Raw genomic sequence first — 24,233 nt, 5'->3', positions numbered from 1 at the left:
ACCAGGGGTTTCCCATTCCAGATTCACACAACCAGGGGTTTCCCATTCCAGATGCACACAACCAGGGGTTTCCCATTCAAGATGCACACAACCAGGGGTTTCCCATTCCAGATGCACACAACCAGGGGTTTCCCATTCCAGATGCACACAACCAGGGGTTTCCCATTCCAGATTCACACAACCAGGGGTTTCCCATTCCAGATGCACACAACCAGGGGTTTCCCATTCCAGATGCACACAACCAGGGGTTTCCCATTCCAGATGCACACAACCAGGGGTTTCCCATTCCAGATGCACACAACCAGGGGTTTCCCATTCCAGATGCACACAACCAGGGGTTTCCCATTCCAGATGCACACAACCTGGGGTTTCCCATTCCAGATGCACACAACCAGGGGTTTCCCATTCCAGATGCACACAACCAGGGGTTTCCCATTCCAGATGCACACAACCAGGGGTTTCCCATTCCAGATGCACACAACCAGGGGTTTCCCATTCCAGATGCACACAACCAGGGGTTTCCCATTCCAGATGCACACAACCAGTGGTTTCCCATTCCAGATTCACACAACCAGGGGTTTCCCATTCCAGATTCACACAACCAGGGGTTTCCCATTCCAGATGCACACAACCAGGGGTTTCCCATTCAAGATGCACACAACCAGGGGTTTCCCATTCCAGATGCACACAACCAGGGGTTTCCCATTCCAGATGCACACAACCAGGGGTTTCCCATTCCAGATTCACACAACCAGGGGTTTCCCATTCCAGATGCACACAACCAGGGGTTTCCCATTCCAGATGCACACAACCAGGGGTTTCCCATTCCAGATTCACACAACCAGGGGTTTCCCATTCCAGATTCCCCTCCCCCCCAGTCCCCAGACCAGCGCTTCCCAATGCTCCCCCCATATACTCAATCTACTAGGCAACGCGACTCAATCTACCTCCCGCTGGGCCCACGGCCTGAACCCATGACCCATGACCTTCTTCTCTCTCCCACTCATCAACTATCACAGCATTTGCATTTCCAGTCTAGTTAAAGGGAGTGGGTGGAGGGGGGGACAGTGGTGGGGGTACCCTCCCTCTGGCTGTACAGCCGGCCTCTTTCTCATCCCGCTGACACCCCACACAGCCCAGCCAGCCAGTCAGCTAGCCAGCCCATCCCAGGGCTGGGCAGCGGTCTAGTCTGGAGTTAATGCACCAGGCTACTCCCATTGTCTCTGGATTAATGAAGTGTTCCCTGCCTGTCCCCTTTCATTCAGAGACAATGAGACATGTAAGGTGTGTTACATTTTAAAGGGCAATCGACACACATTGGCCTTAAAGTCAGTAAGTCATATACACACACTGCATAAGTGGCTGTAGCCTTGGAAGTAATGACATTGTGTTTGCTGCTTTTGATGCACTTGTCTTCCCTGTTAACCATTTGAATTCATGGACAGTGAGAGTAGGTGTTTGTAATTGGAATGGATAGACTCATGGCTCTTGAATAGTAGGAGGACGTAGCATCTGTGTCTTTTGTGAACATGGAAGGTTGGTCATGTCTACCCTAAAGAACAGCAAGGGAGACCTCTAGAGGAAGGAAAGGGAACAGCATGAATATACCTTGGCTCTGCTACTTCACACACACTGCCAAGTCCAGTGCTCTGTTTCTGACCTCACACTGTCCACTATCGCTCAATGACAGGCTTCAGCTGTTGCCCAGATCCTTACACAACATCACTGTTACGGTATTGTAAGAATAGTAACCTACCACCACTGTAAGAGTATCAATTAGAGTGTGTTTGCAACGTTACATTTACAGACTGAACTTGAAATCAAGTACAAAACCACCATTACCCACAGTTCATTGTGTCCCAATACTGACACATGGTGTCTACGATACCAATGATGTCACCGACACAGAGTGTGTGTCCCACATGGCACCCTATTCCACAGGTGGCTGGTGGTACCTTAATTGGAGGGACGGTCTCGTAGTGATGGCTGGAACAGAATACATTAAATGTTATCAAACACATCAAACATGTGGTTTCCATGTGTTTGATACCATTCCATTCACCATTAGTATGAGCCGTCTTCCCCTCAACCCTTTGGGTTCTAACCAAAAGTAGTGCACTATAAAGTGAATGGGGTGCCATTTGGGATGCTATCTGAGTCCTCAGAGAAGATGCCTCATTCATTCTCAGAGGATAACCCCCAATTATAGTATTGGTTTATTTATTCCTCCAATATAACAAATAGTTTTATTAAATACTTTATTGAATATCAAACAGTGTTGGCCTCTGCTCTGGTATTTATTATTGAAGTTGCATTTTAAGTTAATGAAATTATATGAATGGAGTTTTATTATGTGCAGTCTTGCCAGAGTCTTTAGCTATGTAGCCTTTGTTCTGGCAGAGAGATGAGCCATAAAGAGGCAGGTGATTTATCAACTGGATGAACAGCGTCCAGACAGCGAGGTCCTACTGCCAGCTACACTTCAGCTACACTACGTACCTCTACTGCAAGCTACACTACACACTGTATTTCAGTAGTCTCAGTCTGAGCCTGCTCTTTACTCGTTGCAACACATACTGCTGGCTTTTACAGTCCACATGGATGCACCACCAGGTGTTACTGTGGTGAAAAGAAAACAATTCTGCTGCACCATTGCTCTTCAGGCCAGAGGAGGAGGATGTGTTAGGCGTGGTGTGTGTTAGGTGTGTTAGGCGTGTTAGGCATGCTGTGTGTTAGGTGTGTTAGGCGTGTTAGGCATGGTGTGTGTGTGTGACAGGTGTGGAATCAGGCAGGGCATGGAGCGCTGCCTACAGCCGACAGCTTGTTACGGTGTTACGCTGCTGTGATTGGTGACCTGCATGACTGACCTCTAACCTCTGACCCCTTCCTGTCGTTTGTAGTGCTGAGTATCCGTGGCGCCCAGGAGGAGGAGCCTCCAGATGCCCAGCTCATGCGATTGGACAACATGTTGCTGGCGGAGGGCGTGTCTGGACCGGAGAAGGGGGGCGGTTCTGCAGCGGCTGCGGCTGCAGCTGCAGCCTCAGGAGGCGGGGCAGGAGCGGATAACTCAGCGGAACACTCAGACTACAGAGCCAAGCTCTCTCAGATCAGACAGATCTACCACACAGAACTGGAGAAATACGAGCAGGTGAGTGTGGACAGGATACACTCACCCCTCAGAGAACTACTGTCTTTGGTGCCTTTTACCATAATCACATACTCTAACCCTGTAACCCGAACACACCAGCTCCTCCATCATCATTCCCACCACAGTGATTATTTATTAACCTATGACTACCTGCCATCCACATTACTACTTCAGGCTAATGATCCTTTTAAACCCATCCAAGCCCTGCAAACCCCACTGCAACACAGGGTTGTAAACCCACTGACTCGTGTCCATTCATGTTGATGACACCTCACCAGTCAGAAACAATAGAAAAGCAACTTCATTTCTGATATTTACATAACAAATTAGGAGACTTTCTACATTTATGGCATCCATCTAAAGATATATTTGACAGATTTTCTCTCATCCTCATTGAATCCCCATGTAATGTGCAGTTTCCTTCTCTTCTCCTCCATGTCATTATGTACCATGCCAATAAATCAGAGTGGATTTTACTGCATAGTGTTATTTCTACTTTCCAAACCAATATGCACACAGTCAAACATGAAGGCCTGACTGGCTGGAATGAATGCATGCCCTGTTAAATGAAATGCAGATGTGTTTTCCATATAGCAAAAAAGCAAAGCCAGAGTGTTGTGATGTTAGTCTAGTCTATAGACAGGGTTGCCATCCTGAAGCATACATACAGTGGAGCAGGGTGAAGTTCCCTCTAGACGCTGATCTTGGGTCAATTTGACATTTTCCCCACTATTCGTTAAGGTTAGAATTGGGGGAAGGGAAGCGGATCCTAGATCTGTACCTAGGGGAAACTTCACACTGGAGCCACATACAATAGGCAGGGCTGTAGCAGTCGGGAGTAGTGTGGGAAGCAGTCCTGTGACTATGCCACCATCACATGCTGACAATGTACTATATAATAATATACCATATGTAATATATATGTAATATACTGTATTTAAGATGGTATCCCATGGCGGATGGAGGGGGGAGAGTTACACAGGGAGTCATGGCAACGGAAACAAGGTACTCCTCCACTGCAGACCACTGCCCTCCCATACACGAAAGAGATATACTATATTTTATAGTCATAATATCATTAATTTAACATTATTATTCTTTACTTTGGTTAGGTTGCTTACCAAATAGACTCATTTTATTCAGGATGTCTTGAGTCAAGTACATTTTTTCACATCTGGTTAGTTTTAATAAAGCTGGATTAGTAGTAACTGAATCTGTTCAGAATCCAATGTGAACTTGGCTCCTGTGATTTGATTTACAACCCAGAGCTTTCAAAACCAGCACTTTATACCACACTTTCCTCCCCTTGCAATCTCAGCGATAGCGAACAGACTCCCACTGTCAGGATCAGGATTAGAACTGGATGGCAACCCAGTCTTGTAAAGCAGTAGTGTTGCTTAGGGAGAAAAAAATACTATAACTCACTCATGATTTATTACCACAATTTATTAGTACCTTTGCTAACAGCTTTACCAGGGTTTTATTTATTTATTTATTTTCCATTTTTCCCCCCAATAAGTTTATTTGTAATTTATGCAATACGACAGGCCGTCAGGGGACAGAAAATGTCTGCAAGCTTTAATACTTCCAGTAGAATCCCAAGTAGAACATTGTACTACCTCAACCATGATTGCATGCGTTTTGTTTCAGATAAGGCCCACATACTGCCCACATATGAACCAGGATATACGTTTCTGTGCTAGGTCTGCGTGTGTGTTAACCAATGTTGTTATCGTGAAAGTATTCACACCCCTTGACTTTTTCCACATTTTGTTGTGTTACAGCCTGGCCTACACACAATACCCCATAATGTCAAAGTGGATTTATGTTTTTTGACATTTTTACAAAAAAATGAAAAGCTGAAATGTCTTGAGTCAATAAGTATTCAACCCCTTTATTATGGCAAGCCTAAATAAGTTAAGGAGTACAATTTCACAAAATAAGTTGGATAGACTCGTGTGCAGTAATAGTGTTTAACGTGATTTTTGAATGAATACCTCATCTCTCTACTCCACACATACAATTATCTGTACAGTCCTTCAATCGAGCAGTGAATTTCAAACACAGACTCAACTACAAATACCAGGGAGGTTTTCCATTGCTTCTCAAAGAAGGGCACCTATTGGTAGATGGGTATAAAAAAAAAGCAGACATTGAATATCCCTTTGAGCATGGTGAAGTTATTAATTACACTGGATGGTGTATCAATATACCCAGTCACTACAAGGATACAGGCATCCTTCCTAACTCAGTTGCCAGAGAGGAGGGAAACTGCTCAGGGATTTCACCATGAGGCCAATGGTGACTTTAAAACAGTTACAGAGTTTAATGGTGTGATAGGAGAAAACGGAGGATGGATCAACAAAATTGTAGTCACTCCACAATACTAACCCAATTGAAAGAGTGAAAATAAGGAAGCCTGTACAGAATACAAATATTCCAAAACATGCATCCTGTTTGCAACAAGGCACTAAAGTAATACTGCAAAAAATGTCTCAAAGAAATGTACTTTTTGTCCTGAATACATGTTATGTTTGGGGCAAATCCAATACAACACATTATTGAGTACCAGCATATATATATATATATATATATATATATATATATATATATATATATGTATGCTGGTACTCAATAATGTGTTGTATTGGATTTGCCCCAAACATAACATGTATTCAGGACAAAAAGTACATTTCTTTGAGACATGCAGTGGTGGCTGCATCATGTTATGGGTATGCTTGTAAAGTTGAGGACTGGGGAGTTTTCAGGATAAAAAAGAAACAGAATGGCGCTAAGCACAGGGAAAATCCTAGAGAAAATGTGGTTCAGTCTGCTTTCCACCAGACACTGGGAGACAAATTCACCTTTCAGCAGGACAATAACATAAAACAAAAAGCCAAATCTACACTGGAGTTGCTTACCAAGAAGACAGTGAATCACAGTTTTTACTTAAATCTGCTTGAAAATCTATGGCAAGACCTGCAAATGGTTATCTAGCAAGTATCAACAACCAACTTGACAGAGCTTGAAGAATTAAAAATATAATAATGTGCAAATATTGTACAATCCAGGTGTGGAAAGCTCTTAGAGACTTACCCCCAAAAACACAGCTGTCATCACTGCCAAGGGTGATTCTAACATGTATTGACTCAGGGGTTGAATACTTATCTAATCAACATATATTATTGTTTTATTTGACAAATGTTAGAATTTTTCTTCCACAGTATTATGTGTCGATCATTGACAAAAAATTACAATTAAATCAATTTGAATCCCACTTTGTAACACAACAGAATGTGGAGAAAAAGGGGTGTGGATACTTTCTGAAGGCTCTGTATGTCTCTAATCTATCTGGGGCTGTGCCAGATGGCTTCACTGTCATCCCCATGCATCACTTTATGACACCATGACCACTCTGCACCTTACCTCTCATATCATAACCACCTATTCACTGTCATTTACATTCATTGTACAGTCATTTTTGTGTTTATTGCCTCTCTTCATTCACATCCCTGCTGCGTTTATAACTATTGCTTTCTTGTCAATAAAGACCGTTGAGATGTGTAAAATGACAGACATATTGCACAGTGACAGGGACAGAGAGAAAGGAGAGAGCGATTAAAAGAGAGCGATTAAAAGCAGGAGAATGAGAGAGACAAGGAAAGAGGGAGAGAGAGTTAGAGAGAAAGAGAAATATACAGGGACCGAAAGAGGGAGAGAGACAGAGGTATACTGTAGTATCATGTCAGGTTCACGCCTGGTGCCACACAGGAGGATGAGTATAACATCATGGCATGTTCATCTCTCAAGCCTCTCGGCTGCGACTCGGCTGCGATGAGGAGAGAAGGTATGCTGCTCGTCAGCAGGGACTAGCAGCTGTCAGTTCCCAATGTCTCCTTTTTTAAAAAGACTACACTTACAGTTGCCATTGCCACTTCTGTTTAATATGAAAAATGTCACCACTTATATTCACTACGTGGAAGCCTTCCTCAGAACAGCATGCATTAAACACTGCTTGATTTCCATCTCATTTTTATTTTCTGTCTATGTGCAAGACATTGATTCATTTAGAATACCATGTATACTTTCACTCTGCATGCAGACACTGGCTTTAGTCTAACAGTAAAAGATATGGCAAGGTCTTACAATAGCCATGCAGTATTTCTCCACCATGGTGAGGCTGCTATGGGCACTCTCACCAACAACATTCATTTTGACTGTCTAGATAGAATTAACTGAAGTCACGCTGGATAACAGTGTCTGCTAATTGACTAAATGACCATTTATCTGTTCACCTTTTCTCTCTGTTTGTCTCTTCCCCCCCTCTGCAGGCTTGTAACGAGTTCACAACCCATGTGATGAACCTGCTGAGGGAGCAGAGTCGCACTCGGCCCATCTCTCCCAAGGAGATCGAGCGCATGGTGGGGATCATCCACCGCAAGTTCAGCTCCATCCAGATGCAGCTCAAACAGAGCACCTGCGAAGCCGTCATGATCCTGCGCTCACGCTTCCTCGATGCCAGGTGTGTGTCTCTGCGTGTGTGTGTGCTTACAGCTGTACAAATGACCATATACAAAGTCACTGTACCACTGCAATGTTTTGTTGACTTGCTGTCACGCCCTGACCATAGAGAGCCCTTGGTTCTCTATGGTGTAGTAGGTCAGGGCCTGACTAGGGGGTGTTCGAGGTTATATATTTCTATGTTGGTACTCTTGGTATGGTTCCCAATTAGAGGCAGCTGATGTCCTGTTCCCACCTGCTTTGTGGGATATTGTTTTTGAGAGAGTGCATGTTGCACCGCAGTACTGCATGGTCGTTGTTTGTTTCTTGGCTTGTTTTAAGTTTCACTTAATAAAGATGTGGAACTCCAATCACGCTGCGCCTTGGTCTGTCTCTCCACATGATCGTGACACTTGCGTAGCTAGACATGTAACTACAATATTAACTTTTTGTTATTTTTATAGTAGCATACAGAAATCAAGTAATGTCCACAGCAGGTTATTCTACAGCTTACCACCACTCTATACAACATCACACTGATTTTCCAAAATCTTCCAAGCCTTTGAGCCTACAGACTGTACATCTCCATTTGGACCAGCACATATGAGGTTGCTGCTTGGACACTGACAATCCTCTCCTCTCTCAAGGCTCCATAATGCTAAATGTTTCCCTTTTTTTTATTTTGATGCATGTTATGGATTTGCATACATTTCTCCAAGGATAAATCTAACTCAGAGTCGGAGTCAGAGGCATAACATTTAAATTAGGCTTTTGCTCTTCTCACAAAAATCCTCAACTATTATTTTGTAAATGATTGTGGCTGTGGTGCTGGTGCAGGGAGGGAGGCAAGGGAAGGGCTTTAAGTGAGAGGGTGAGAGAGAGCGAGAGAGAGACAGAGGGAGAGAGTCAACAAGAGAGAGAGGGGGGGGGTACTGCTCTACCAGTCTCAGCTCTACTGATTAATCTGCAGCCTGCCCTAACACCATGCTGTGCACATTTACATATTCTCATGCAGGCTTTTGGAGTGCAGGTTGGAGATTTCAGCACAAATCTCTCTAACCAGTCAGTTGATTCGATGCACGGAGTCAAACATTTTACAAGGTTCCCTTCCCAGCTTATGTAAAACTCTCATGAGATGTGGCACATGCAGACATAACCTAATAGAGGGTGGAGATGGAGAAAGAGATGGAGGAGTCAGTGAGCTGAACAGGTCATGTTTACAGCACATTGTCTATCTTTAAATAAGGAAGTGTTTTTAAAAAAATTTTAATTTCACCTTTCACCAGATGAGTTCTCATTTGCAACTGCGACCTGGCCAAGATAAAGAACAGCAATTCAACACATACAACAACAGTTACACATGGAATAAACAAACATACAGTCAATAATACAGTAGAACAAAAGAAAACAAAAAGTCTATATACAGTGAGTGCAAATTAGGTAAGTTAAGGAAATAAATAGGCCATGGTGGCGAAGTAATTCCAATATAGCAATTAAACACTGGAATGGTAGATTGGCAGAAGATGAATGTGCAAGTAGAGATACCGGGGTGTAAAGGAGCAAGATAAATAAATAAATACAGTATGGGGATGAGGTAGGTAGATAGATGGGCTGTTTACAGATGGGCTATGTACAGGTGCAGTGATCTGTGAGCTGCTCTGACAGCTGGTGCTTAAAGCTAGTGAGGGAGGTAAGAGTCTCCAGCTTCAGAGATTTTTGCAGTTCGTTCCAGTCATGGGCAGCAGAGAACTGGAATCAAAGACAACCAAAGGAAGAATTGGCTTTGGGGGTGACCAGTGAGATATACCTGCTGGAGCGCGTGCTACGGGTGGGTGCTGCTATGGTGACCAGTGAGCTGAGATAAGGCGGGGCTTTACCTAGCAGAGACTTGTAGATGACCTGGAGCCAGTGGGTTTGGCGACGAGTATGAAGCTAGGGCCAATCAACGAGAGCAGACAGGTCGCAATGGTGGATAGTGTATGGGGCTTTGGTGACAAAAACGGATGGCACTGTGATAGACTGCATCCAGTTTGTTGAGTAGAGTGTTGGAGGCTATTTTATAGATGACATCACCGAAGTCGAGGATCGGTAGGATGGTCAGTTTTACAAGGGTATGTTTGACAGCATGAGTGAAGGATGCTTTGTTGCGAAATAGGAAGCCGATTCTAGATTTAATTTTGGATTGGAGCTGCTTAATGTGAGTCTGTAAGGAGAGTTTACAGTCTAACCAGACACCCAGGTATTTGTCGTTGTCCACGTATTCTAAGTCAGAGCCGTCCAGAGTAATGATGCTGGACGGGCGGGCAGGTGCGGGCAGTGATCAATTGAAAAGCATGCATTTAGTTTTACTTGAATTTAAGAGCAGTTGGAAGCCACGGAAGGAGAGTTGTATGGCATTGAAGCTCGTCTGGAGGTTAGTTAACACAGTGTCCAAAGAGGGGCCAGAAGTATACAGAATGGTGTCGTCTGTGTAGAGGTGGATCAGAGAATCACCAGCAGCAAGAGCAACATCATTGATGTATACAGAAAAGAGAGTCGGCCCGAGAATTGAACCCCGTGGCACACCCATGGAGACTGTCAGAGGTCCGGACAACAGGCCCTCCGATTTGACACACTGAACTCTATCAGAGAAGTAGTTGGTAAACCAGGCGAGGCAATCATTTGAGAAACCAAGGCTGTCGAGTCTGCCAATAATAATGTGATTGACAGACTCGGAAGCCTTGGCCAGGTCGATGAATACGGCTGCACAGTAATGTCTCTTATCAATGGCGGTTATGATGTCGTTTAGGACCTTGAGCGTGGCTGAGGTGCACCATGATCAGCCCTGAAACCAGATTGCATAGCGGAGAAGGTACGGTGGGATTCGAAATGGTCGGTAATCTGTTTGTTAACTTGGCTTTCGAAGACCTTAGAAAGACAGGGTAGGATAGATATAGGTCTGTAGCAGTTTGGGTCTAGAGTATCACCCCCTTTGAAGAGGGAGATGACCGTGGCAGCTTTCCAATCTTTGGGAATCTCAGACGATACGAAAGAGAGGTTGAACAGGCTAGTAATAGGGGTTGCAACAATTTTGGCAGATAATTTTACAAAGAGAGGGTCCAGATTGTCTAGCCCGACTGATTTGTAGGGGTCCAGATTTTACAGCTCTTTCAGAACATCACCTATCTGGATTTGGGTGAAATGGTGGGGGCTTAGGCGGGTTGCTGTGTAGGGTGCCGGGCAGTTGACCGGGGTAGGGGTAGCCTGGTGGAAAGCATGGCCAGCCGTAGAGAAAAGCTTATTGAAATTCTCAATTATAGTGGATTTATCAGAATTTGCAGGCAGTGTTCATTTCTATTTGTGATCCTCTGAGAACATCTTTCATACCAGTTTAGGCAGCTGTATTGAATGTATTGTATTGAATTGGGTGGCAGTTGTATTGTTACTGTATGGGGTGCACCAGTTTAGCTTTTTACCGCGAGTGGCTTTTATGTATTTAATGTTTGCAGGCATTAGATTGACCCTGTGAACGGTATGTATTGTGCATGGTGTTTCTTCTGGTCCTAACTAACCAATCTCTATCATTCTCCTTGCAGACGGAAAAGACGGAACTTCAACAAGCAGGCGACAGAGATCCTGAATGAGTACTTCTACTCCCACCTGTCTAACCCCTACCCTAGTGAGGAGGCCAAGGAAGAGCTGGCCAAGAAGTGCTCCATCACAGTTTCACAGGTACAGTACAGTACAGCACCACCTGTCTGCAGGAACACCACACTACACCTAGAACAGGACTAGAGATAGTAGTGGGTTATTTATTATTGTTTTATTAATTCAAAGGATACATCGCAGGGACTACATTGATAGTGTAATATGATAATATTATTAAGATTGCACTAACAATACCAAGGTAAAGAGCAGTAATGTTCTGTGTTTTTCATCCATCATTCGGAAATGGGTAATCTCCTCAAACGGTTTCATTAAGTTTATGCAAAATTATTTTGAGGATGCATCTGGGCATCGTTTGATGAAAACAATGTGCTTCAGGGTCTGAATGATTAGTTGAGCTTTTTTCTGTGCCCCAAATTGCACCCTATTCCCTATAATGCACTGCTTTTGACCAGAGCCCTTTTTGACCAATGCCCATAGAGAATAGGGGACCATTTGGGACACAACCTCTGTGTTCCTGGGTCTGTAATAAAATAACCTACCTTCTGTCTGCGTTCGTTTCAAACTTTGCAACAGGATTGATTATTTTTTTCATTTTAATGTTGTTTATCATTAGCGCTAGCTGGCTTATCCCGGTAGCTTCATCGGGGAGTCCATTAGCTGTAATGGGTGTTAGCTAGCGGGTGTTGACTGATTGGTGCTAGCGTGAGCTCTGATTATAGCTGCAGTCATACTGACATAATTAGACTGTTATTGGCAATCATTCCCTTCTGCCACTAATGTGGATTCACAGCACTGGTCTATGTAGCCAGCGGGAGCACTCACTACTACCTCAAAGGCTGTCCCAAATGGCACCCTTTTCCCTTTATACTGCACTACCTTTGACCAGGGCTCATTTGGGATGCAGGAAAAGTCTTCCTTCACTGTCATATATATGATATGCCAGACAGTGGAAGGCCTTGCTGGCCCTGACGGCCTACCACTACATATATATGATATGCCAGACAGTGGAAGGCCACGCTGGCCCTGACGGCCCACCACTACATATATATGATATGCCAGACAGTGGAAGGCCTTGCTGGCCCTGACGGCCCACCACTACATATATATGATATGCCAGACAGTGGAAGGCCACGCTGGCCCTGACGGCCCACCACTACATAAATATGATATGCCAGACAGTGGAAGGCCACGCTGGCCCTGACGGCCCACCACTACATATATATGATATGCCAGACAGTGGAAGGCCACGCTGGCCCTGACGGCCCACCACTACATATATATGATATGCCAGACAGTGAGAGGCCACGCTGGCCCTGACGGCCCACCACTACATATATATGATATGCCAGACAGTGGAAGGCCACGCTGGCCCTGACAGCCCACCACTACATATATATGATATGCCAGACAGTGGAAGGCCACGCTGGCCCTGACGGCCCACCACTACATATATATGATATGCCAGACAGTGGAAGGCCTTGCTGGCCCTGACGGCCCACCACTACATATATATGATATGCCAGACAGTGGAAGGCCACGCTGGCCCTGACGGCCCACCACTACATATATATGATATGCCAGACAGTGGAAGGCCACGCTGGCCCTGACGGCCCACCACTACATATATATGATATGCCAGACAGTGAGAGGCCACGCTGGCCCTGACGGCCACTACTACATATATATGATATGCCAGACAGTGGAAGGCCACGCTGGCCCTGACAGCCCACCACTACATATATATGAAATGCCAGACAGTGGAAGGCCACGCTGGCCCTGACGGCCCACCACTACATATATATGACCTGCCAGACAGTGGAAGGCCTTGCTGGCCCTGACGGCCCACCACTACATATATATGATATGCCAGACAGTGGAAGGCCACGCTGGCCCTGACGGCCCACCACTACATATATTTGATATGCCAGACAGTGGAAGGCCACGCTGGCCCTGACAGCCCACCACTACATATATATGATATGCCAGACAGTGGAAGGCCACGCTGGCCCTGACGGCCCACCACTACATATATATGATATGCCAGACAGTGGAAGGCCACGCTGGCCCTGACGGCCCACCACTACATATATATGATATGCCAGACAGTGAGAGGCCACGCTGGCCCTGACGGCCCACCACTACATATATATGAAATGCCAGACAGTGGAAGGCCACGCTGGCCCTGACGGCCCACCACTACATATATATGATATGCCAGACAGTGGAAGGCCTTGCTGGCCCTGACGGCCCACCACTACATATATATGATATGCCAGACAGTGGAAGGCCACGCTGGCCCTGACGGCCCACCACTACATATATTTGATATGCCAGACAGTGGAAGGCCACGCTGGCCCTGACAGCCCACCACTACATATATATGATATGCCAGACAGTGGAAGGCCACGCTGGCCCTGACGGCCCACCACTACATATATATGATATGCCAGACAGTGGAAGGCCACGCTGGCCCTGACGGCCCACCACTACATATATATGATATGCCAGACAGTGAGAGGCCACGCTGGCCCTGACGGCCCACCACTACATATATATGATATGCCAGACAGTGGAAGGCCACGCTGGCCCTGACGGCCCACCACTACATATATATGATATGCCAGACAGTGGAAGGCCACGCTGGCCCTGACGGCCCACCACTACATATATATGATATGCCAGACAGTGGAAGGCCACGCTGGCCCTGACGGCCCACCACTACATATATATGATATGCCAGACAGTGGAAGGCCTTGCTGGCCCTGACGGCCCACCACTACATATATATGATATGCCAGACAGTGGAAGGCCACGCTGGCCCTGACGGCCCACCACTACATATATATGCCAGACAGTGGAAGGCCATGCTGGCCCTGACGGCCCACCACTACATATATATGATATGCCAGACAGTGGAAGACCACGCTGGCCCTGACGGCCCACCACTACATATATATGATATGCCAGACAGTGAGAGGCCACGCTGGCCCTGACGGCCCACCACTACATATATATGATATGCCAGACAGTGGAAGGCCACGCTGGCCCTGACGGCCCACCACTACATATATATGATATGCCAGACAGTGGAAGGCCACGCTGGCCCTGACGGCCCATCACTACATATATATGATATGCCAGACAGTGAGAGGCCACGCTGGCCCTGACGGCCCACCACTACATATATATGATATGCCAGACAGTGAGAGGCCACGCTGGCCCTGACGGCCCACCACTACATATATATGATATGCCAGACAGTGGAAGGCCACGCTGGCCCTGACAGCCCACCACTACATATATATGATATGCCAGACAGTGGAAGGCCACGCTGCGGAACTCATTCGGGTTCTTATTTCACGCTCACAATTTGCTCATTAGAAATGTGGGAAATGATTTGTGTAACAAAATAATTTACAATTGCACATTGTTTGTACAGGTTTCCAACTGGTTTGGAAACAAAAGAATCAGATACAAGAAAAACATTGGAAAGTTCCAGGAAGAAGCCAATATGTATGCTGCCAAAACTGCAGTCAACGCGACCAACGTATCCTCACATGGAAGCCAGGCTAATTCACCCTCCACCCCAAATTCTGCAGGTAAAGAACAATACCAATGGGTTACCCTTTTTACAGATAGGCTACAATATTTGGAAGACTCTGAATAAACTCTCTATATCAGACAAGGATAACAAAGGCTTTGTCCAAGAGTAGGATACCTGGGCCCCATATCAATGCTTTCTGCCCCAAGAGTAGGATACCTGGGCCCCATATCAATGCTTTCTGCCCCAAGAGTAGGATACCTGGGCCCCATATCAATGCTTTCTGCCCCAAGAGTAGGATACCTGGGCCCCATATCAATGCTTTCTGCCCCAAGAGTAGGATACCTGGGCCCCATATCAATGCTTTCTGCCCCAAGAGTAGGATACCTGGGCCCCATATCAATGCTTTCTGCCCCAAGAGTAGGATACCTGGGCCCCATATCAATGCTTTCTGCCCCAAGAGTAGGATACCTGGGCCCCATATCAATGCTTTCTGCCCCAAGAGTAGGATACCTGGGCCCCATATCAATGCTTTCTGCCCCAAGAGTAGGATACCTGGGCCCCATATCAATGCTTTCTGCCCCAAGAGTAGGATACCTGGGCCCCATATCAATGCTTTCTGCCCCAAGAGTAGGATACCTGGGCCCCATATCAATGCTTTCTGCCCCTGTTATTTTTCTTTTCAATTAACACAGCTTTTCTCCTATTTTATCTCAATACTTATTCTTTTACACTGTCAGAACATTACATTTTTGTTGTACCATTTTCATTTACAAATTGAATTCAATAATTATTCTTGTTGACCATGAATAACATTTGTACAGAAACACATAACATATCATGACGCTAATCATTTTGACTGTAGAAACATACTATCATTCTACTTTCATATTGAAAAATGGGCACAACAACAACAACCGCCCCTGATGTCGGTGCTTGACTCACCTTTGACTTGCCCCTGATGTCGGTGCTTGACTCACCTTTGACTTGCCCCTGATGTCGGTGTTTGACTCACCTTTGACTCACCCCTGATGTCGGTGTTTGACTCACCTTTGACTCACCCCTGATGTCGGTGCTTGACTCACCCCTGATGTCGGTGCTTGACTCACCTTTGACTCACCCTGATGTCGGTGCTTGACTCACCTTTGACTCACCCTGATGTCGGTGCTTGACTCACCTTTCCCTCAGCTTTATGCTGCCACTCTCTAATCTGTCTGCTCACTTTGGCCCTAGCCCTAACTCTATATTCTAACTTTAGTTCTATATTCTAACTCTAGCTCTATATTCTAACTCTAGCTCTATATTCTAACTTTAGTTCTATATTCTAACTCTAGCTCTATATTCTAACTCTAGTTCTATATTCTAACTCTAGCTCTATATTCTAACTCTAGCTCTATATTCTAACTCTAGTTCTATATTCTAACTCTAGCTCTATATTCTAACTCTAGCTCTATATTCTAACTCTAGCTCTATATTCTAACTTTAGCTCTATATTTTAACTCTAGCTCTATATTCTAACTCTAGCTCTATATTCTAACTCTAGCTCTATATTCCAACTCCAGCTTTAGCTCTATTAACTCTTTGCATGGTGCTTCTCAGAGTCTAACCCTGGACGGGACCAAGTGGCTGAATCCTGCTCTGCTTGCTCCTCTTTCACTCTGCTCTGTGATTCCAGTGCTCCCTCCCTCTCTCCTCTTCCAGGTTCTGCTGGCTCTTTTAACATGTCAAACTCCGGCGACTTGTTCATGAGCGTGCAGTCTCTCAATGGGGACTCGTACCAAGGTGCTCAGGTTGGAGCCAACGTGCAGTCACAGGTAGGGCCCTATAACTAAGCAGTACAGAAGACACTACTATAGAATCAGACCCAGACCCACTTCCCGAAGAACAGGCCTTGTAATCTATCTTAATCGCACCACAGGAATCTCAGTACTGCTCTAGTGTCTGGATCACTTTGGGCTCCTAATACCACCACTACATAGGGTTTTCAAGGTATTGTTATCGACCATTGTTACTAAAACATGCTTACAGTGAGTGTAGTGATGAAAATAATGTAATACTCTCTGCAGCTCTTTTTATATGCCACAAGTTCATCCTTTCTACAGTCTTCTAAATACATAATAACATGTTTTGGTTATCTTGCTTTTTCTTGTCAATGGCTGGATGTAGTTCATGTGCGTTTTGTCTGCCTGGACTGTATTATAATACTATTTGCCTTCTGCTCTGACCTTGCTTTGTCTGTGTTCCTGTATTGTGTTTCAGGTGGATACCCTTCGCCATGTTATCAGTCAGACAGGCGGATACAGTGAGGGCCTCACAGCCAGCCAGATGTACAGTCAACAGAGCATCAATGTCAGTAGAAAACAACTCTCTTCCCTACCAATTATTTCAAAGCCATAGGGCTCAGAATGACACTTAGTAGGATTTGGCTCAGCTCCACCACAGTCACCTAGTTGATTGCTTCTGTATCGGTCATGCCACGAGCAACGCGCTGGCCGGCAGAACGGCGTTGGGCTGGCCACACACACACGGCACAGCCGCCTGAGCCTGTCATGTTCAATCAGCTCTCTCGCAGCACCTGCAGCCACTCACGGCCATGTAGCCGTGCAGGGACGGCACAAGCAGGTGACACCTCCTGCGACGCGCGGCTCGGGCGCCCCTCCCCCCCAACGCCCCCGCCGACCACCTGACCCTGATTATCACTGCAGGTCCAGAGGTCCGGTTAAAATCCTATCAGAACAACCCCAGAGTAGTCACATTAAAAATAAAAATAACCAAACTGCTAACCCCTAGACAAAGCACTGGGGGCATAACATGGGGGCATATTTCCATCATGTTATATTTCATTTGTATTTTTTAGGAGATTGGGAAGGAGAGTGTGTGTGTGTGTGTGTGTGTGTGTGTGTGTGTGTGTGTGTGTGTGTGTGTGTGTGTGTGTGTGTGTGTGTGTGTGTGTGTGTGTGTGTGTGTGTGTGTGTGTGTTTTGGTTGAGGGTGGGGGAAGAGGGGGGGAAGAAGGGGGAGGTTAGCTGGCGGCTGCAAACAGCAGGGAAATTCACAGCGACAAGCCGTGTCGTAAAAGGGGAAATCGATAAGACAGACACAAGAGAGCGGAGTGTGGACTTAGGACAGCAATCCAAGCGCATTTCTCAGATCATGTTCCCACCACTCTAATGGCCCTGACAGCAAGCTGCGGCGGCGTGCTGTGGTGAAAGCTACGACGAGGACGAGAGAGGACGGTCACAGTCACACACAGCCGCGCAGCTCGGCTGCTGGCTTCCTCTCCCGTCCCTAAGCCTCACTCGTCGTGCCTCAATGGCCGTATGATAATGAGATGAAATGTCTCCTGTGAAAAAAAACATGTATGTAGTGTATTCAAATCCCCCTCCCTGGCTCGCTCTCCGCTCGTCTCCCTCCCACAGAACAGGCTGTGATAACCCTGAGAGAGCAGTACTAAAGTTTTCAAGCGCTGTTCTCAGACAGCACTCTGACCTCATGGATATCGTTATCCTTGGACGCCTGCTTGCTCCACTGTATCCTAAAATGTTACAATATGTTATTTTCCACACATGTGCATAGCCTTAAAAGAGCCTCTTACTGCATAACAAGAGAAGGATATCATCTTATCTGTATGATAAGAGAAGGATATCTATCATCTTATCTGGATGATAATAAAATAGCACATAAAATATGGTTCCCTGTTCTCAATATAGGATTTGGGGAGATATAATAAATTATTTATACATTTTAGTATTCTGGAGTGGGTTTGATTACTATGCCGTTTATTTCCTTTGTCTCTCTGCAGCAATATACTTCAATGACAGATTTACCTCAGTATCAAACCCATTCACAAAGCAAAGCCCAGGAAAGCTGTCAGCTTAGAAACAGTGAATGACCTTTGTGCTCGTCCAGCTTTACAGACGGTGAAGAGAGAGAGAGAGAAAGACACGAGAAAGAGAGGTCGGGAATATGTCCTATCTATCTGTTTTACGATGAAAAGCCTCCCCTCTCTGTGTTGATAATGACTGAGCAGATGCATAATGTGATTTGTGGTAGACTAGAGCAGTAATTACAGTTAGGAAATAGACAGAGTGTCACCAAAGTCAGACATTTTAAGACTTTTATTTTGCTCCATTTTTTATTACAGACTTTCTTCTGCCTGAAATAACGGGCTTTGAAATTAAAGGCTGTCGAGGACCATTTCCATTTTTTCTGATGGCATGAAATTTGCTATTCATATCCCAAATGCTCTTTAGCAGCTCGTCTCCAGGACTGGAAATGGCCTACAAGTATTTCATTGTGTTTTCATTCAATCTCCCAATGTCATAATTTTCTACCATTGATTCCTCTTAGGACTGTTTTGTGACTTTTGTTTTAAGGTCCTTTTCAGATGTTGTCACTGTTATTGTGTGTCATTAAATGTGGCAGGCGTTTCTATCAATCCCAGTGATACAAGATTGCAATCATATTGGTTTTGAAGTGAAGACAAAATGTTTTCATAATAATCATTTTAGCACCCTGTATGTGATCTGATAGGGATATTTGTGATTTACAGAATTTTCAGTTGCTTCAAACAAGTACAATTGTTATGACAATTTCGTTCTGAAATATGAGGTCTAGTTTACTGTAATTTGAGTGAATTCGATGTTCATCCAATGCAGATTTGGCTTGAGGCTGTAGGGGATTATAGGTTGAGTAGTTTAGGAGTTGTTCTAGCATTAGGACTAAAGCTCATACCGTAGTTACAACATGTGCCCTCAGGACTTCACAGATACAGCATTCAATGCTGCAGATGAGATGATATAATACTCTTATTGAACTGCATAATGAATATGTACTCTGAAAGAAAAGAGAGAAAAAAAGCATAGAAAACCTTTTTAATATTTTTTATATCTTTGAACTTGTCCCATTGCTGAAACTCTGCTACGGACTCGGGAGAGGCAAAGGTCGAGAGCCGAAACACAATCCTGCCAAGCCGCACTGCTTCTTGACACATTGCTCACTTAACGCGTAGCCAGAGAAAACCCATGTTATGGGTATATGCCTGTCTCCTTTGCCTGTACTCATCTTTCCTCTCTCCTTCTGTCTCTTTGGTCTCTCTCAGGCAAACGGAGGCTGGCAGGATGCAACCACCCCCTCATCAGTGACATCACCCACAGAAGGACCTGGAAGTGTTCACTCTGACACGTCCAACTGATCCCTCCACTCTCCACCACCATCCGGACACCCCCGACCTCCACCCTCGATCAGCCAGCCCCCAGTCAGCACCCCTTCAGAACTGGAGGTATCACTAGACTGGTCACAGAGCAAGAGACCTCTCTCTACAGGTGGGGACTACAGGATGAAACGCCATCATCACCACCACAGACAGTTCTTCATGTCTTATGTCCCGTCTCTACAACCAACTATGACCCAGTCAGTCAGTAGCCTGAGTAGGGCTCTGTTCTCCCATTCACTGTCTGTCTGTACAGTTTTCTTCACCAGATATCCATGTTGCCTCTGTGTGATCTGACTTATAACACAGTATTGCCCGTATCTTGTAGATGGAAATGCTTTTCTCACTACCTCTATTGAAAATAACAACAACATCTAAAAAAGCATCGTTTTTTTTCTTCTTTGTAATAACTGACATTGACAGTAGCTCCCAATCTCCCTTGTCCTGTCTCAAGGCTTGTTTTGAGGACAGTTTTGCCTTTGTGACAAGTTTTACCCAATATAAATACTTAATTCCCAACATTTGTTTTGTCCATAGTGCCAAAGTTCAACACAGGAGGGGAGGGGAATTTTTATAATATGATATTGTGCTTGTGGAAAAATGCATATCCATCTGACTATTCACATACCGTAGCGTAATAACATTTCTTGTTAGTAGCTAACAATGGGATGATTTGAAAGGAGAACCTTGAGATTCAAATGTTCCTCCTCATTTTAGACATTCTGTTTCAGAGCTTCTACAATGGTCAAAATAAAACATGACACATTTTTACTGCAACAATGGCGTGTGTTCTGTTCATACTGAATGAGTGGTCAACAATGCATAAGCAAAACACAAAAGAGTAACGGTATACTCCAGAATTGATGGAAGGGATGGTTTGGAAGGTTATAAAGAAGTGGATCATGGTGATTCTAGCTTCATGGTTATTCCAGCTTCATGGTGATTCCAGATACATTTTTTAAACTGATACTCAGTCCACACTACAAACAGAGCAAGAAGCTTATAGCTTCATGGTGATTCTAGCTTCATGGTGATTCTAGCTTCATGGTGATTCTAGCTTCATGGTGATTCTAACTTCATGGTGATTCTAACTTCATGGTGATTCTAACTTCATGGTGATTCTAACTTCATGGTGATTCTAACTTCATGGTGATTCTATCTACTGGAATTCTAATGCATTTCCTGCACTTGACATATTGTTTGTAGTGTGGACTGAGTATCAGTTTAAAAAATGTATCCGGAACACTTAATCAGTAAGTACATTAGCATCAATTAAAATAAGCCAATATAATGTCTTTAAGCACAGTCACTTCCAGTGATTACCCTATGAAGGGTAACATATGTATTTGTCAAAGAGAAGAACACAGTACAGAGAACACACATTAATAATATGCTTGTATCATTTTCATATTTTGAACATATGGTGTGTGTACACACACACACACACACACACACACACACACACACACACACACACACACACACACACACACACACACACACACACACACACACACACACACACACACACACACACACACACACACACATACACACATACACACACTACCATTATCACTGTACATCAGTGTTGTCAAAATAGCCAAATACTGCTGGTAACCAAAACCACTTGTGTAAGTGCAAAAAAGGCATTTTAATGTAAATGTTCATTCTGATGTTGTGTAACCAGGTGGTAGTCATGGAATACACCTCATCATTTCATGTTATTGGTGCTAATTTGATTCATTTTTTGTAATAGTTTATTTCTGACCATTTATTATTGTCACTGAGTTTGAACATCCGTCATATCATTCTGTTTTTGCATTTTGGTTATCAAGGTTGGTCTCTACTCACTCTTATCTTACAGCTTTCTCCTAGCATTTGACTTGAGACTAAATTACACAAAAAAAATCCAAAATGTGATATTAGATTGATTCATTTTGTTGTAGCTACAGTATTTGCTTACACACAATTACACATTGCCTTCTTGTGCAATTCAACATATCCACCCTACCATTCCCTTGATACCAAAACAATAACTGCAGAAGCTTCATCTCTATAGATTAGATTCAGCTTAACCAATTTAGCTTTGTTTGTTTTGTATAATGGTGTATTATCTGAAGTATTCATCTCATAGAAATGTTCAGGTACTCTCTCTGTACTCCAAAACCCCAAATCCACTAGTGTTTGTTTAGATATAGATATGATATTGTTTGTTTAGATATAGATATGGCATGGAAAAGACTAACCCTGATAGCACACAGACAGATACAGAAGATGATGGGATATATTTTTATGTCCTCCTGTTGTGAATAACTTGCATCATCATTTTTATCTTTATCGTTTTGCTTTTATTTTGCGTGGTTACAGGATTTACAGTACGTTACGTTTTATTTTCTTGCTAGCATAATGTGAATTTGCTAAAGATTGCTCTATAGAGTATAAGTAGATGTGGACAGTATCCATTTTAAAACAAAGCAGCTACAGGAGGCCGTCATTGTAAATAAGAATTTGTTCTTTACTGACTTGCCTAGTTAAATAAAGGTTCAATGAAATGAAAAAGTCATGTTTGACAGACACAGACAGATTGTAGGAAAGAGTTCTTCTCACATTACAGATATAATCCACACACAGTTCATTTTGTACTTTCAGTCTAAAGCATTGACACACAAGCTTGCTTTTAAGATACACACACAAGCTTGCTTCTAAAATGTTTACTGTCTGTTAATTAAGGGTGATGTGAAAGGTTAGTGTCCAACCAAATCCGTATACCATGGTAACAGATATACATTATACAGTGTAACGACAATACCACACAGCCCCCATAGTCCTTCTTTCAGAAACAGTACATTTTATATTTGATATCATTTTTGAAGACGTGGATGTGTACTATGATGAGTGAAGCAGAATATTTTTTCAGTTGACAGACAACATGTGTACCCTATGAGTGGACTATGTTGGAGTGGTGTTCCCTGGCCTTTCCATCCAGATGTTGGTTTTTTGTTGTTGATCATTTTAGCCATGTGGCCAGCAGAACAATAGCTTTTGTGATGCAGTGCCCCTAAAAAAACGTTACTCTACTTTTCACATTGCCTGTCCAATATCACCGTATTATTGAAAGCGTCATGTAATGATGCTTTAAGTTTTTGAATACAAAAGGAAAAAATTACTATAAAAAGAAATAAGAAACTATAAAATTTGTCAACATAAAATGTTTTCTTTGTTGCATGTATTTTGTTCTTTAATAAAATACCGTACTGCAGTGTTTTTGAATGTTACTTATTTTTTTATAAAGATTTCAGAGTGAAATTGTGGAGCCTTTTACTTGACAGGTTTGAACTTTTAAGATCTCTACAAAATGTAAAGAAGGTATAAAAATGGAAACCGCAAAACTATTGTCTTTTTAATTCCTATTTAAACACGTTTTTCTGTGGAGAAAAAAATAGCTAACAAGGTGTAGTTTTTATGGTCTCTTTCTTTGTACTAGTAATGCATATTCCAAATAAATTGTTTCTTTTGCTGCATACTTTTGTATTGTCCTAATTGATTTTCCTTGTCACACAGATACTATGAAGATGTCCATACATTAAAGGCACAATCCTTAATGAATTTATCCAGCCCCATCCCTCAGCTTTATAGCAGAACCAAGTAGTGGGGCGGCAGTTGACCGAGAAACAAATCAAGGATGGTTGATTTTAGACATGTAAGACATGCCAAGAAAAAAGTTAACTGTCTTTTTATTATGTTTTTGTGTAGTATCTCCTCCAGACTTCAGTAACAGGGTCATGAGTTACTGTCGGACACAAGTTTACACGTCTCAGACTTGTCAGTCCTTCACCTCTGGATAGCATCGCACATCACACTTAAAAAAACATGGTAAAGCATCAGGCATTTTCTCACTATTGACATAGCGTCAGAGCTGGGGTGAGCTAGAGAGCATGCGATGGGGACATTTTCTCCGTTTTCTAAGTGAGTTTTCTAAAAATCTGTGTGCTTACGGCAAGCAGACAGACACTCACTCCCTTCCCCCGCTCCCTTCTCTCCCCCCTCCACACATAGCAGAGGGAGCCTTCAAGGCACGGTTAATGTGCGTTCCCTGAGAGAGGCGGGGTGCTCACTTATCTCTCTCTTCCAGATAAATGAGACAGGATGTCTGATTCTACTCTTCCAATGCATCTGTTTCTT

At 43.9% G+C, this 24,233-nt stretch overlaps 1 protein-coding gene across 4 annotated transcripts in view; it reads left to right on the top strand.

The window, feature by feature from the left end:
• LOC109902767 (pre-B-cell leukemia transcription factor 1) overlaps positions 1 to 23,572 on the top strand; it is a 108,752-nt gene extending 85,180 nt beyond the window's left edge. The window contains exons 3-10 of one of the 4 annotated variants that reach the window (XM_031785757.1): positions 2,901 to 3,148; positions 4,091 to 4,153; positions 7,480 to 7,670; positions 11,224 to 11,359; positions 14,736 to 14,895; positions 16,539 to 16,651; positions 17,097 to 17,186; positions 19,938 to 23,572. In XM_031785757.1, coding sequence (XP_031641617.1) covers positions 2,901 to 3,148; positions 4,091 to 4,153; positions 7,480 to 7,670; positions 11,224 to 11,359; positions 14,736 to 14,895; positions 16,539 to 16,651; positions 17,097 to 17,186; positions 19,938 to 20,030 — 1,094 coding nt within the window. In that variant the 3' untranslated portion in view covers positions 20,031 to 23,572. The remainder of the gene's footprint in view (positions 1 to 2,900; positions 3,149 to 4,090; positions 4,154 to 7,479; positions 7,671 to 11,223; positions 11,360 to 14,735; positions 14,896 to 16,538; positions 16,652 to 17,096; positions 17,187 to 19,937) is intronic. The other 3 variants (XM_020499394.2, XM_031785758.1, XM_031785759.1) reach the window with 3 other exon arrangements.
• Positions 23,573 to 24,233: the final 661 nt, after the last annotated feature.

Source organism: Oncorhynchus kisutch, linkage group LG13 (assembly GCF_002021735.2).
Source record: "Oncorhynchus kisutch isolate 150728-3 linkage group LG13, Okis_V2, whole genome shotgun sequence".
Taxonomy (NCBI): domain Eukaryota; kingdom Metazoa; phylum Chordata; class Actinopteri; order Salmoniformes; family Salmonidae; genus Oncorhynchus; species Oncorhynchus kisutch.
Note: the sequence above shows the minus strand (reverse complement) of the source record. Positions and strands in the feature narration are given on the sequence as shown.